General features: G+C 33.2%; 1 protein-coding gene across 1 annotated transcript in view; it reads right to left on the reverse strand.

Moving 5' to 3' along the window:
* LOC126890515 (ATP-dependent RNA helicase DDX3X-like) overlaps window positions 1-14,854 on the reverse strand; it is a 117,553-nt gene that overhangs the window by 27,790 nt on the left and 74,909 nt on the right. Inside the window, exons 5-6 of the mRNA XM_050659512.1 lie at window positions 6,332-6,686; window positions 4,074-4,417 (exon numbers count right to left, since the gene is read on the reverse strand). Of these exons, the coding sequence (XP_050515469.1) occupies window positions 4,074-4,417; window positions 6,332-6,686 (699 nt within the window). The remainder of the gene's footprint in view (window positions 1-4,073; window positions 4,418-6,331; window positions 6,687-14,854) is intronic.

Below are 14,854 nucleotides of genomic sequence, written 5' to 3' on the forward strand. Positions count from 1 at the left end.
GGCAACACTGCAAATTCGAATAACATTGAACTTATTTGTCATCTGAAGAGTCACAATGTTGCCATACTTTTTTTGTCTATTTCTTGTATAATTTCAATCAATGTTAAATTTGTTATACAGGGTGTCCCGAAAAGATTGGTCATAAATTATACCACACATTCTGAGGTCAAAAATAGTTCGATTGAACCTAACTTACCTTAGTACAAATGTGCTCATAAAAAAGGTTACAGCCCTTTGAAGTTACAAAATGAAAATCGATTTGTTTCAATATATCGAAAACTATTAGAGATTTTTTATTGAAAATGACATGTATCATTCTTATGACAGGAACATCTTAAAACAAAAGTATAGTGAAATTTGTCCACCCCATAAAAATTTTATGGGGGTTTTATTACCTTTAACCCCCCCAAACTTTTGTGTATGTTCCAATTAATTCATTATTGTGGTTCCATTAGTTAAACACAACGTTTTTAAAACTTTTTTGCCTCTTATTATTTTTTCTATAAGCCAGTTTTTATCGAGATGCGGCTTCGTTTTTAATATATTTACATAAAATTTTTATGGGGGTATTGTTCCTTTAAACCCCCCAAATGTTTGTGTACGTTACAATTAAACTATTATTGTGGTACTATTAAAGACAGTGTTTTTAAAACTTTTTGCCCCTTAGTCTTTTTTTGATAAGTCCCCTTTTATCGAGATTTGGCTTCTTTTTCAAAATATACCTAAAAATGTAAATTATAAATAAATTTTCAGATTATTAAGAGGTTTCTTTAATCGAACTTAACCGTATACAAATATGTGGTGGATTCGACAAATATTCAAAATATCTCGATAAACACTGGCTTATCGAAAAAGTACTAAGAGGCAAAAAAGTTTTAAAAACAGTGTGTTTAACTAACGGTGCCACAATAATAATTTAGCTGGAACGTACACAAAAGTTTGGGGGGGTTTAACGGAACAAAACCCCCATTAAATTTTGATGGGGTGCACAAACTGTACTTTATTTTTTTTAAGATGTTGCTGCCATAAGAATGCCACATGTCCATTTTCAATAAAAAATCGTTAGAAGTTTTCGATATCTGAAAAAAAATCGATTTTCATTTTGTAACTTCAAAGGGCTGTAACTTTTTTTGTGTGCACTATTGTATATAGGTAAGTGAGGTTCAATCAACCTATTTTTGACCCCAGAATCTGTGGTATAATTTATGACCAATCTTTTCGGGACACCCTGTATATACTGGGGTATAATGTACAAGAATAAGATTGTATAAGCACGTTTAATGTATAAAGATAACGACTTATAGTCTGAACAAATTATAAAAAAAGGCCATTTTTGAGAAAAGTTGTTTAGCAGATATTTTAAGTGTAATCGAATCTTAAGCTTGCATAGATATATTAGTAATATCGATTTGCAAAGTCCGCAGAAAGTGTGCTATTTTGTTTAATATTATTTTTGTATCCAGTATTTACACTGATATTTTACTATTTACTTTTCAAAACTTTACTTCAAAGCGATTTTTTAAATGCACCTTTATGTAATGTGATAGTATGAAAAAATTGGGATATGGCAACGGTGTCATATGTCAAGTTTGGAGCTTAGATCCAATGCTAAAATGCGTACATAAAGTTAGATTAGGTTATATTTTCAAGGCATAATCATACAACATCTCCTTTCTTTCTATTAAACAATTATTTAAACCAGCCACTGAAAATAAATTTCAATGTAAAAATATTGTAGACAACACAATAGGGAACTTGCATAAAATTTTAAATTCGAAAAAATGGTATAAATCACAACAGAACATAATTTAGAACATGTATCAAAGATAAAAAAGTTTTGTTTGTCTTTCGTTTGGCCCCTAAAGACGACTAAAAAGTCAACTTATACCAGCCAGCCAAAAACGCGTCGTGACGTCACGGGGTTGTATGTTTACATTCTACACCAATTGTAATATATAATTTTAAATTAGACATTATAAACGTCAGTGGAAAATACAGTTATGTGACGTTACAAGTGTTTTTGATCGTTTGAACTATTCATAGAAAACTTGTACTTTTACAAAATGGTTTTATTTTCAATAGTAAACCTTCTTTTTTTCCTTCAAAAACTGTATCAAACTCCAATTTTAACAAACTGGTATATATTTATTACAATGGCATACGATAAATGTCATTAGAATATAAATATTTTTCCTTTATTCCCCGACGACGAGCTGGCCAAATACCCAAGTAGGTGGAGGCCAATAAATAAAGAAGAAGAAGAATATTCCTATATATAACCATAAACGGAACCATATAGTTAAACTCTGTGACGTCACGGGTCGTTTGAACTATTTTAAGATACCGAAGACTTTAAATTTGTACTTTTAAGTTATTATGAGTTTTCGCAGTAACTGAACATTATTATGTAATAAAAAAAAAAATTTGCAAGTTCCCTATTAATACTATCAGCTAAAACTATCATGGCAGCTGAAATGACAACAATAATTCGTATACGAGCATCACGATTCAAATGGTTCATACCCATTCGAGTCGTCGTATACGAAAAAATTCGTACACGAAGTATTCAAAAATACAAGACACCGGATTTCAAGCGAAATTCTTCTAATTTCGTATGCGAAATATGCTCAAATGAATTCGAAAATAGGACCCCTGGTAGGACTTCCTTGGCGCGGTGCGGACATGCGACAAAACGCTCAAACACTGTTTGTTTATAGTTTTGTTTAACAATAAAAAAATTTATTTTTAGCAATGCAAATAATCAAAACCGGTATAATTTGACTTGAACTTTCAAATGCTCCAAGCAGAATTGCTATTTTATTTTTGAAGTTATACTTCTTTAGGCACGAGGGTGAATTTTTACATTCCCTGGCGCATGCGCACACCGACAGTATGGTATTAGTCGCTACATATTTTAAGTTATGTAGCGCAAATAAGGTGTGCGTGAAAAGAATATAATATTATTAGTGTTTTTAGTAAATATATTTATTATAATTTTTATGTCTCTGGATTTGTCTTCCTCCTAATAAGTATTATTGAAAATGTTTATTTTCACTTAATGTGTCTGTCACCGTGATTGTAATTGTGTCCGAGAAATGATCGACTAAGGGTCAGTTGTTCGAACGCTAATCAAAAATGATAATTATCAAATATTTAATTATAATTATATTTGATTAAGCGTACTTCTGACAGATGTCGCACTTTGAGGTTATGTTGACATTTTTGACTGATTTATTTTATTATTTTGGTTGTAATCTAAAATAAACCATAATTAAACTCTTTCTGATGTTAATTTGTTGTTTCTAGTTACAAATCAATAATAATAATAAGCAATTTTTAATAATTTAACAGCTGCGGCTATATTTTAATTACTGCTTTACCTACAATCAATGAATGATTAGTGTCTTACATGTATTTTTGATGTCTCGATTTGACTCCCATAAAGAAAATTGATTACAATAAACTGATTGATTATAATCAACTTCTTGATTAGCGTTCGAACAACCGGCCCTTAATAGCTGAGGGTGGTAGCTGATCGGTAGAACATTTTTTTTGTTCTTTCTAAAATTATTTAAATACAATACAAAAAAACTGTTTAAAGTAGATAGGTATATTGATTTCGTTGAAATCATAATATGAAGTTAGATTATATTATAATAGAAGTATAACTGAAGAAGTGGGTACAAACTACACACATATTCTTTTTTAATCCAAAGTTATTCGGGTTCAAAAATTATAATTTTTCGATTTTTTTAAAGTTTAACCGCGTTTATCTCGAAAACTATGCATTTTACGAAAAAACTTGTAAGAACATTTTTTGTAAAACATAAAAAAAATGTTTTTTTTGCGAAAAATCGCTTTTTATCTGCCCGTAACATAGGGGGGAGGGAAGGGGTAACAAGGCACCATCGCACCTTCCGACAAGATTCAGTTTTTCATTGTTCAAGGTCTCAGGTAAAAGAATCCGAACATAGTTGCCGGTCCTCAGGTGTTGCTTACTCAAATACTTCCAGGGCCTGCACTAAGTGGAAAGAAAATATTTTTTGGGGTTTGGATGGGAATGATATAATTACCTGTGTACATATTCTTCAATATCTGATGGTAAATCGAAATTAATAACATGTTTAACATGTGGAATATCCAATCCTCTGGCAGCTACAGCAGTTGCAACTAAAATTGGAGTGTTTCCTGATCTAAATTGTCTCAGAGCATCTTCTCTTTCTCTCTGACTACGGTCTCCGTGGATGGATGTCACTGGGTATCCTTCAATATGTAAAAATTCTTCCAAAGAGTCGGCACCTTTCTTGGTTTCGACAAAAACCAGTGTCAAACTTTCTGGTGAAGGTTGTTGTAAATCTGCAACGTTGAGTAAATCCAATAGGAACGATCTTTTGTCGTGTTCTTCTACCCAGACCACCTGAAATACAATAATACGACATTTAATATTGATATAATAAAATATGTACCTTAACCCATTAATTACCAAAGTGTGAAAAAACAAGAAAAATTAGGATTTTTTTAATAACTTTTATAATCATAATGTAATTAAAATAAACAAACAAGAAAAAAAATTAAAATGTTTTTTGCTAAAAACTGGGTGTTGCGTAGATGCATCACAGGTCAATGCTGTGTACTATATGATGTGTGGTATTTCTGAAAGCATCCAATATGAAGGTAGACGTTATATTTTTTGCATGTATAAATTGTGTGACTGTGACAAATTTGACGTCTTCTTAGAATTCTGTCTTCTGTGGCGTGCGAGTACTATTTTGGCATACTAGGATTTCACGTGGTAGATTTGATAATGGTTTTGGGAGCATTCAAGTATTACGTCGCGATTTTTGAAGATTTTTGACTCCCACTCCCCCGCTACGTAACGCACTGTAATGGGCGTTTAACTAGTACGTAACGCAATTTTTGAAGATTTTTGACCCCCCCCCCCCCGCCCCTACCTGCGTTACGTAATACTTGAACGGCCCCTTTGCTATTTTTTTTTTCTTTGTGAAATTTCCATTTTTACAAGCAGCAGGACTGACTGGCAACTTTACTCACCCCTTCTCATATTTGAGGTGGACACACCAATCAAAAACGCACAGTAAATATTTCAATTATGGCAGTAAATACCAACCAGGACATAACATATTTGCAAGTCTGGCCTTCAAAATTTTGTTCTCGCTTATATTACTATTTGACCGGTGATGTCATCGCATCAATTTGAAATTGATTAGAAAAAAAGTTCTTTCTTGTATACACTGTGGGCCAAAGAAAACAGTCCACCTCGATATTTGGCAGTATTTATTAGATTTTAAGGAAATCTCAGAAAAAAAACAGGTCGATTTTGATCTAAGAGGGACACATTTTTAAAGGTATATACATCTGTCATTTGTCAACTCCCTCCCTTTCACTTTCTTTACCACTTATTTTTAAATAGGGAATAGGGGTCGTGTGCTAACTCATTTGAAAGGTTATTCAATTCTCTATTCAGTAATATTAACATTGACATAATTATTTATACAGGGAATATACAAGAAAAAATATTTTGAATTATGACACAAAAAGAAGATTGTATGTAATTTATTTAATTCAAAATACATTCTACTGCTGTCACAAAACAGGAAAAAATTAAACATTGCTGTTCGCTTAATTTCAATGTACAAGCTGCCTCCCATCTGCCTTTTGGTAGGTTGAATATTGAATTTAAGCAACAAACAATGTTTATTTATTAAATAAACATTTTTTCTCTTTTCTGTCAGCAGTAGAATGTATTTTGAGTTAAATAAATTACATACATTCTTCTTTTTATGTCAATTAATTTAATTCAAAATAATTTTTCTTTGACACCCTGTATAAATAATTATGTCAATGTTAATATTACTGAATAAAGAATTGAAAAACCTTTCAAATGAGCTAGCACACGACCCCTATTCCCTATTAAAAAAAAGTGGTGGGGAAAGTGGAAGGGAGGGGGTTGACAAATGATAGATGTATGTACCGTAAAAATGTGTTCCCCTTAGATCAAAAATCGACCTGTTTCTTAATTTCCTTAAAATCTAATAAATACTGCCAAATATCAAGGTGGACTGTTTTATTTGGCCCACATGTATACTTATTTATATGAAACACATCACTTTTAACATATTGCCAAGTAAATAAAAGCAAAAAAATACTTTCTTGTGAAAACTACTCACATTATCCTCGTAAGTGGGTTATGCCAAGTAAAAAAAAATATTATTTAAGTTGTTGCGTAAACGCATCACTGGCACAAAATGGGTTAAATGAAAATTATAATCGAATAAATTTAAATTTTTGTTTCCATTATTATTATATTTACCTTTTGTGTAATATTTTCGGAAGTACTACCAACTCTTCCTACAGCCAAGAAAATATAATTGTCCAAGAAATCTCTGGCTAGCATTTGTATAGGTGAGGGGAAAGTGGCTGAGAACATAAGTGTTTGTCTCTCCCCAGTTTTGGGCATGGTTTCTTTTTCGACAATACGTCTGATTTGCACTTCAAATCCCATATCCAACATTCTGTCAGCTTCATCTAGCACCAAGTAACGGCAATAATCCAGTCCGATGCGTCCTCTTTCGATCATATCGAGCAAACGACCAGGGGTTGCGACAAGGAGGTGACAGCCGCGGTCCAGTTCGCGCATTTGGTCACCGATATGTGCGCCTCCATAACTGTAACAAAAATATTTATGAGGTTAAAAACGGCCAAATATGTACGCCAGATGATATTGTATATTACTTTTTATTTTATCAAGGAAAAGCAAATATCAGTGTAGCCTTGACCGAAACATAATAAATCCCAGTTCCGACTGGTACACTAGGAGCAGGTTTTGCCCACGATGCTGGTAAGAAAATTTAAGTATGAAAACGGTTAACTCGTTTAGTGCCCACGACGACACTGTGTCGTCACGAGGGTTTCGTCAAGATTTGCCGACGACGCACGAGTGTCGGCGGCAGTACTGCGTTACTAAATGAACCATTTAGGTACGTGGTACCAGCCAAGTGGCGTTTGTTCAAGATGGGCACCGAACGTGTTAAGGTACTTATTTATAATAAAAAATTCAAAACACGGGCTTACAGACCAGATCTATTTATATCGTTACTTTTTATACTTGTTGAAAGATGAAAACGTTAAAATTAGTGGCTAAAGTAGGTATAATATAATAACTGAATAGTACAAGTGTGTACTGAACTGTTATTTTTTCTTATACATAATGTTCTTTTTACAACAGGTGGACAGATACTGTTTAAATTTAAGGATTTATATTACAAGCACTCGCGGAAGAAGATGTTGGTCTGATAATAAATGGTGAGACGATCAACAATATAAGATATGCTGACGATACGGTTCTCCTATCGGGAACGCTAGTAGAACTACAACATCTCGTTCAAAGTCTCAATATATACTGTAACAGTTATCTAACAATAAAATACTGAAAACGTTTGTTTTCTATACTTCCACAAAATGTATTGTAACTATTTGACTACAGCTGTTTCGGCAGAGTCCCTTTCTCAAGTGATTTAGTTTACTATGGGTTTGCCTTTTTAAAGTCTTTAACTGAAGATGTTGAGGAGTGGGGAGCTGTTTGTCTCAAGTTGGTCATTCGGAATTATATCTGAGTTTTTCAATTTATTAATTTCCATAGATTTTAATAAAGCCGGCCTTAAGCTATATATAAAAAAAATTATTTATGCTAAATAATGGTTTCGGCTTGCATCGATTTGCATAAAAATTTGGGATTAGGATCACCTCACCCTGTACTTCATATTCTATATCACAAACCATACATACTCATAGACGTTTCACGTAAATTGTCAAGGTCAAGACAGCAAATTAGTTACCATTCCAATCCAGAGATGTCGCTGTCAGTCAATTCTCTTGTCATATTTAACAACTGACAGTTGACAATTAAATTAATTTGTTTTGTTATTTACTTTTTATTTTACAGTTTGTGGCTTAGTTATTTTATTATAGTGGTGTTACGTTTTCAATTAGATTTAATCACAATTTTAAACAATTGTATGAACCTCCTCTCCGTTTTTATAAGTAGAATTTTTAGTTTACATTGATTGATCATCCCGTGTTGTGTTTCTCCAGATTTAAAAAAAGCATAGATCCTGAAACAGTTTATTCCAATAGACAAGTGTGTCATCAACATTTCGGGCCTATATATTTTTGGAAGTTTGTAAAAGATTATAAGGTATTTATCTAAACAATTATCCTACAAGATTCTTTCAAAAATTTTCATTCAACTCAATATTACATCAGTGCTTTCACGTGACACATGGCAGTAGTGTTTAGCATTTTCAAAACAAATTGGAATATTTGAAGTTTTCAGTAAAACATTGAATTGTCTTTCTGTTGTTTTAATTTCCTGCGAAATTTCATCAAAAATCCCGCAAAATTTATAATTTGAAATTCCCACGTAACTAAAATTTGTCAATTTAGTTCCCATTCCAATCAAGAGATGGCGTTAATTCGATCCAAAAGATTAACATGGTCGTGAAACGTCTATAAGTATGTATGGTTTGTGTTCTATATTATTATCATGCTCAAGGGCGCTGATTATTTTTAGGGGTGTAAACTACCCCTTATTGTCAAAAATTATATAAAAACATTGTAAACCTTAATATGGGTAAAATTTGATTTTGATTGGTAAAATAATGATCGTTTTATGCTTTAGAACAGTGTTTCCCAAACTTATCTAAAACGCGACCCCTTTTTGTTAAAAAAATTGTTCACGACCCTCTACTCATCACCCAAACCAAAATAGCGACAAAAATAGCGTGCCTAATTTACAACTGATGGGTTCTCAAATTTTATTTTACTTTACTGTTTAAATTGTTTAAATTCAAACTAAATACATTTAAAAAATTCAACAATTATTTTAATAATTGCGATCTGTCCCACTAGTACACTAGTAGTACTTCTGCCAGACTAGCATTTACAATAAAAATAAATAATAAAAAGTCGACTGCACATTGTACACCGCGACATCTTTGAGTCTACATCGCAATACTTTTCCATGATATTCGCGAAGGCTCTACTCCTTACTTCGCTACTAGATGGCACTCTGGAACGTTCTCGTAGCCTCGTTTTGGTTTTATATAAGCGGCGATGTGCAATGAGACCTCAGTTCGAAACAACACGTTGTGGCGAATGCAGCGGTATTAAGTAATGAGTAAATATTTTGCGACTTACGTATTCCCGTTTACGTATTTAAGTCTACGATAAATTACAAATTATGGATAAGTTTTTAAAAAGAAGTGCAGAACCATCTACGTCTGAAAGTGGCAGTAATAAAAAGAAAAAAGACTTTACAGTGATGAATATCTTAAATACGGTTTTACCATTATTTCCAATAAACCACAATGTGTTATTTGTGGAGAAGTATTGTCAAACGAAAGCATGAAGCCATCAAAGTTACTTCGACATTTAAATAGCAAACATCCAGATAAAAAAGACAAACCCGTAGAATTCTTTGAAAGAAAGCTGAACGTCCTTCACAAACAGCAAGATACTTTTCAATTGGCAACCACTACTAACGAAAAAGCATTATTAGCAAGTTATAAAGTTGCTTATCGCGTTGCCAAAACTAGTAATCCGCACACAATTGCTGAAAATCTGATTTTGCCAGCAGCTGTTGAAATGGTACATATAATGATTGGTGAAAAAGAGTCTGCAAAGTTAAAAACAATACCTCTGTCAAATAATACTATCCAAAAAAGAATTAGTGATATGGCAGAAGATATTCAAGCGCAAGTTGTGGAAAATCTTAATAAATGCACGTACTTCTCTCTTCAAATGGACGAATCTACGGATATATCTAACTGTGCCCAATTTATTACGTTTGTAAGATATGATACAAATAATGGCATTCAAGAAGATATTTTATTTTGTTCCCCATTGGAGACCAATACCACTGGAAAATGTTTATTCGACAGTTTTGTGAAACGCACAAGTAAATATGTTATTGACTGGGGAAAATGTATTGTTATATGCACAGATGGCGCTAAAGCTATGACAGGACATCAATCTGGTCTTGTCGTCAGATTACAAGAAATAATGCCTAATGCCACATGGAGACATTGTTTTTTACATCGAGAAGCTCTGGCGTCAAAAGCTTTACCTCCTGAAATGGACTGTGTTATGAAATCCATCATTAAAGTTGTAAATTCCATTAAAGGAAAAGCTTTACAGACCCGTATTTTTCGAAAAATCTGCGAAGACATGGGTGCTATATTTCAAAATCTTCTTTATCACACCGAAGTAAGGTGGCTTTCAAGGGGCAACGTCTTAAAAAGAGTATTTGACTTAAGAGCAGAGCTTTTAATGTATTTGAAAGATGAGAAGTCCCCATATGAAAATCAATTTTCCGATCCTATTTGGCTTTTGAAACTAGGTTTCCTTGCTGATATATTCGAACAATTAAATATTTTGAACAGTAATTTGCAAAGTCGCGACATTAATATAATTACAGCCACAGATAAAATTAAGGGGTTTATAAGAAAAATCGATTTATGGTCAACTTCACTTGGCAAAAAGCAGCTCGATTCATTCCAGTGCGTTCAGGAAATTATAGAAAATGTATGTTACAGTGCTACAAATTTTGAACAAGTTTATGCAGGCATGCAAGTTACTTTGCTTAATTTAAAACAACAGCTCTGTGATTATTTCCCCGAAGAAATTCAAAACAGTTACGACAGTTGCAGATGGATACTGAATCCGTTTTTAGCCGATTCCTTTCAACATGCTGAAATACCAATAAACATGAAAGAACAACTTATTGAAATATCAAGTGATGGAATGTTGAAGCTCCAATTTTTTTCCCAGAACCCGGACGAATTTTGGACCAAAAAGATGCAGGAATACCCTCAGTTGGCGAATGAAGCTGTAAAATGTTTGGTTCCATTTGTAACATCATATTTATGTGAGTTAAGTTTCTCGTCTATGACTGCCATTAAAACAAAAGTGAGAAATCGTCTCGTACTTGAAAACAATATAATTGTGTGTGTCTCAAATACACAGCCTAGATTTGAAAGAATAGTTTCAAAAAAAAACAGACGCATGGGTCTCATTAACATTGTAATATTTGACTTTATTTTTTTCTTTTACTTTTAAGGACTTTTTAAGGACTTTTAATATTTAGTTTTATGTTTCGTTTGACAATTAATTGTTAATTTTTATTTACGGCTTTATTAAAATAAAAATACATGATTTAACAAAGTAGTGTTTTTGTCTTATTTTGGAAATTTCCGGCGACCCCCCTAGTACCTCACTGCGACCCCCCTAGTACCTCACTGCCACCCCCCAGGGGGTCGCGACCCACACTTTGGGAAACACTGCTTTAGGATATAATATAATATTTCAACCCTTAAAAATTACCCTTAAAAACATTGCAATTTTTATAAGTAATTTAATAGCTCTATACAAAAAAGTAGAATTGCGCACAAAAACATTTATTTCGATTTGAATGGAGAAAGTGGAACATATTATAACATTGAAAATACTCTATTAATACACTCCCAAGCGGGCTATTCGAATTTTTCGAAAATGATTTTGTAGGGTTTTTAGGGGATTAAATTCAGTAAGGTCCAGTGGCGGCTTTTCTTTATGTGCTGCTGAGCTGCAGAACTACCAAACAACCATAGCAAATCTTAATTATTAAAGAATAATTAATATAGTTTTATTTCAAATCTGCCATATTATCATATTAAACATCAACTGTTAATAATAATTCACCAACAACGATGATTAATATTATTTTTTTTACGTATTTACTCCTCTAGTGAAACCGTATAATTTTTTTACGTATTTGGTGCTCCAGTGAAGCAATCTTTTTACGTATTTGCTGCTCCAGTGAAGCCGCGTCGATAACAACCGAAACACTGGCAGCGGTAAAATGCATTTATTAGGCAAACGGCGATCTTAGCCGATGTGCTTCGGCAATCGGCTGATTAACGGCCTCGGAAATGTGTTTGCGAGCTGCAATTCACGACAGTTATTCGTGACCGTTGCATCTGTGCCGTGTTTAGAAATTCTTAGGTTACAATTTTGTTTAATTTGTTTTGTTCGAGCGTGTTTAAAACAATGGAGTTTCAATTTAAATTAGGTGTAAATAAATTTCAAAAACTTCACTATCAACAACAGTTGATTATAAAAGAACGTGGCCGTCCTATGCCTGATCTTAATATTGAAGTGTCCGGTAAAAGCCGTGGAAAAACATATACGCGTAAATTTAATAAAGACATGTATCTACGAAATCAGTGGATTTGTGGATGTTCCGAAAAAAATGCTTTTTTCTGTTTTCCGTGTGCATTATTCGGCGCAGATAAAGAGGAAAAATTGTGGCGCGAGACAGGAGTGCGGGATCTAGTGCATTTAAGTGAAAAAATAAAGAAGCATGAAAACACGCAAACTCATATGAACAATGAAATGCGATTTGCATTATTTGGGAAACTTAATATACAGGCCCAACTTGACTCTGCTTATTGGATAAATATACAAAAACACAATGAAGAGGTGACGAAAAACAGGTATGTTTTGTCAAAAATAATTGACTGTATAAAATTCTGTGGGGCTTTTGAGCTCGCCTTACGAGGACACGATGAATCTGAAACATCAGATAACCCTGGAATTTTTCGTGGTTTAGTGAATTTTTCTGCTGAACTTGATAAAACACTTAGTGAACACCTTACAAATGCGACAATTTTCAAAGGTACCTCAAAAACAATACAAAATGATATTTTGGATTGCATGCTAGAAGTATACGCTGAGGAGATTTTAAACGAAATCAATGAAGCCCCATTTTTAGCAGTGATAGCTGATAGACAACGGATGTTTCTATGAAATTTCAAATGGTCATTGTTTTTCGTTATGTAAAAAACGGTGCTCCAGTTGAAAGGTTTTGGACTTTTTTGCTTCCAGAAAAACATGATGCTGAAACCTTAGCTAACACAATTTTGAATGTTTTAGACCCAATATTAAAGAATAACAAAAATAAGCTCATTGCACAAAGTTATGACGGAGCAGCTGTTATGAGTGGGATACATGGCGGAGTGCAAACAATAATTAAGAGAAAATATGAAACTGCTCATTTTGTGCACTGTTACGCCCATCAATTGAATCTAATAATGTCAAGAGCATGTTCTATTAATTCCCAAGTACGCGTATTTTTTGGAGATTTACATGATATACCTGGATTTTTTAGTCATTCACCTCAAAGAATAGCTGTCTTAAATCAAATAGTTGGAAAAAATATTCCTCGTTCAATCCCTACACGCTGGAATTTCAATATTCGTACAGTAAATGTCGTTTACGAATATAGAGACTTTATTATTGAGTGTATGGAGCAACTAGAAGAAGAGTCAAATGCTATTACTTCCAAGGAAGCAAGAGGACTTAGACGTATTCTGGAAGATCAAAATTTTACTTTCTGGCTGACTGTTTTTCATTATATTATGCCACATGTTGACGTTTTGTACAATAATCTTCAAAAAAAGAACATGGACCCAACCGAAGCACAGAAAGCTATACATGTTTTTGAGCAAAGTATTAACAATGTCCGAAATAAAATAGACCCTATCATACATCAAGCTTCAAATTTAAATGCGGCGCCTAGTGTCCAAAAAAGGAAACGCCCAAATAACAGCCAACAGGATCACCGTATTGCCTGTCTAGAAGTTTGTGATGTTATTATAAACAATGCAAAAGAACGGTTTGCATATACAAATCATCTAGTTGCCGCAACACTTTTATCTTCAGAACATTTCGAAAAATATAATAATAAGTTTCCTGAAAATGAATTGGATTTAACTTGTACAGCTTATAACTTCTTTGATAAAAACCGTTTGCGAACAGAACTGTCAGTTTTGTATTCCAATATCGAGTGTAGAACATTAAAAGGTGCAGTGCCTTTACTAAAATTTATAATTTCTAATAATTTAGAGGACACATTAACAGAAACCAAAAAGTTGATACAAATTCTGGTGACTACGCCAATGACCACAGCAGAAGCTGAACGTAGTTTTTCAACTTTAAAACGGATCAAAACATTTTTAAGAAATTCAATGCGCGAAGACAGATTAACAGCCCTTTCCACACTCTCGATAGAAAAAAAGTTCATCGCTTCAATACCGAACTTTAACGATAAAGTAATCGAAAAGTTTGCGACAAAAAAGGACCGGCGTATTAATTTCCAATTTAGAAAAATGCAATAAATGTAAGTTAATCAGATTTTTATAGCATGTCGTTATTAGTTACTATTAATTAGTATTAAAGCTAATTTTATTGTTTTTGTTTTCGTATGTTATTCTATTTCTATTATTTTATATTGGCCGTGGTTCATGCAGCACACCCTATAGCAGATGTCACGAGCCGCCACTGGTAAGGTCCCTTAGTTTTTAAGTGGGGTCAGTTTAAAGAGCTCGAATAAGGGGGTGTCCTCTAAAGAGCTCGAATAAGGGGGTGTCCTCGTAAATAGCAAAAAATTGCAAAAAATCAATTTATCTTTAAACTCCAATATTCCTAAAATTAGGCCTTTTAAATAGGTCAAACTTCTTGGGTGTATTGACAATACATATATAAACAGAATTACAGAAGGGTGAAGATCAATTTTAATTAGGAGGGTAGTTAGGGGGTTGTTGTCACTGATTTTTTCGTAGAAAAAAGTAGGTACCGACCTTATTTTGATCAAGTCACTCAATTTTTATGATTTATGAAATTTTTCTTTTTTTTTTCAAAGATCTGATTCTGTAAGCTTTCCTCGAAAATGCACAGCTTTCCCGTTATTTGGCTTTGAATATTTCAAATTATGCATTTGACGAAAAAAGCTAACGTT

This window comes from Diabrotica virgifera, chromosome 8, assembly GCF_917563875.1.
Source record: "Diabrotica virgifera virgifera chromosome 8, PGI_DIABVI_V3a".
NCBI classification, from domain to species: Eukaryota; Metazoa; Arthropoda; class Insecta; order Coleoptera; family Chrysomelidae; genus Diabrotica; species Diabrotica virgifera.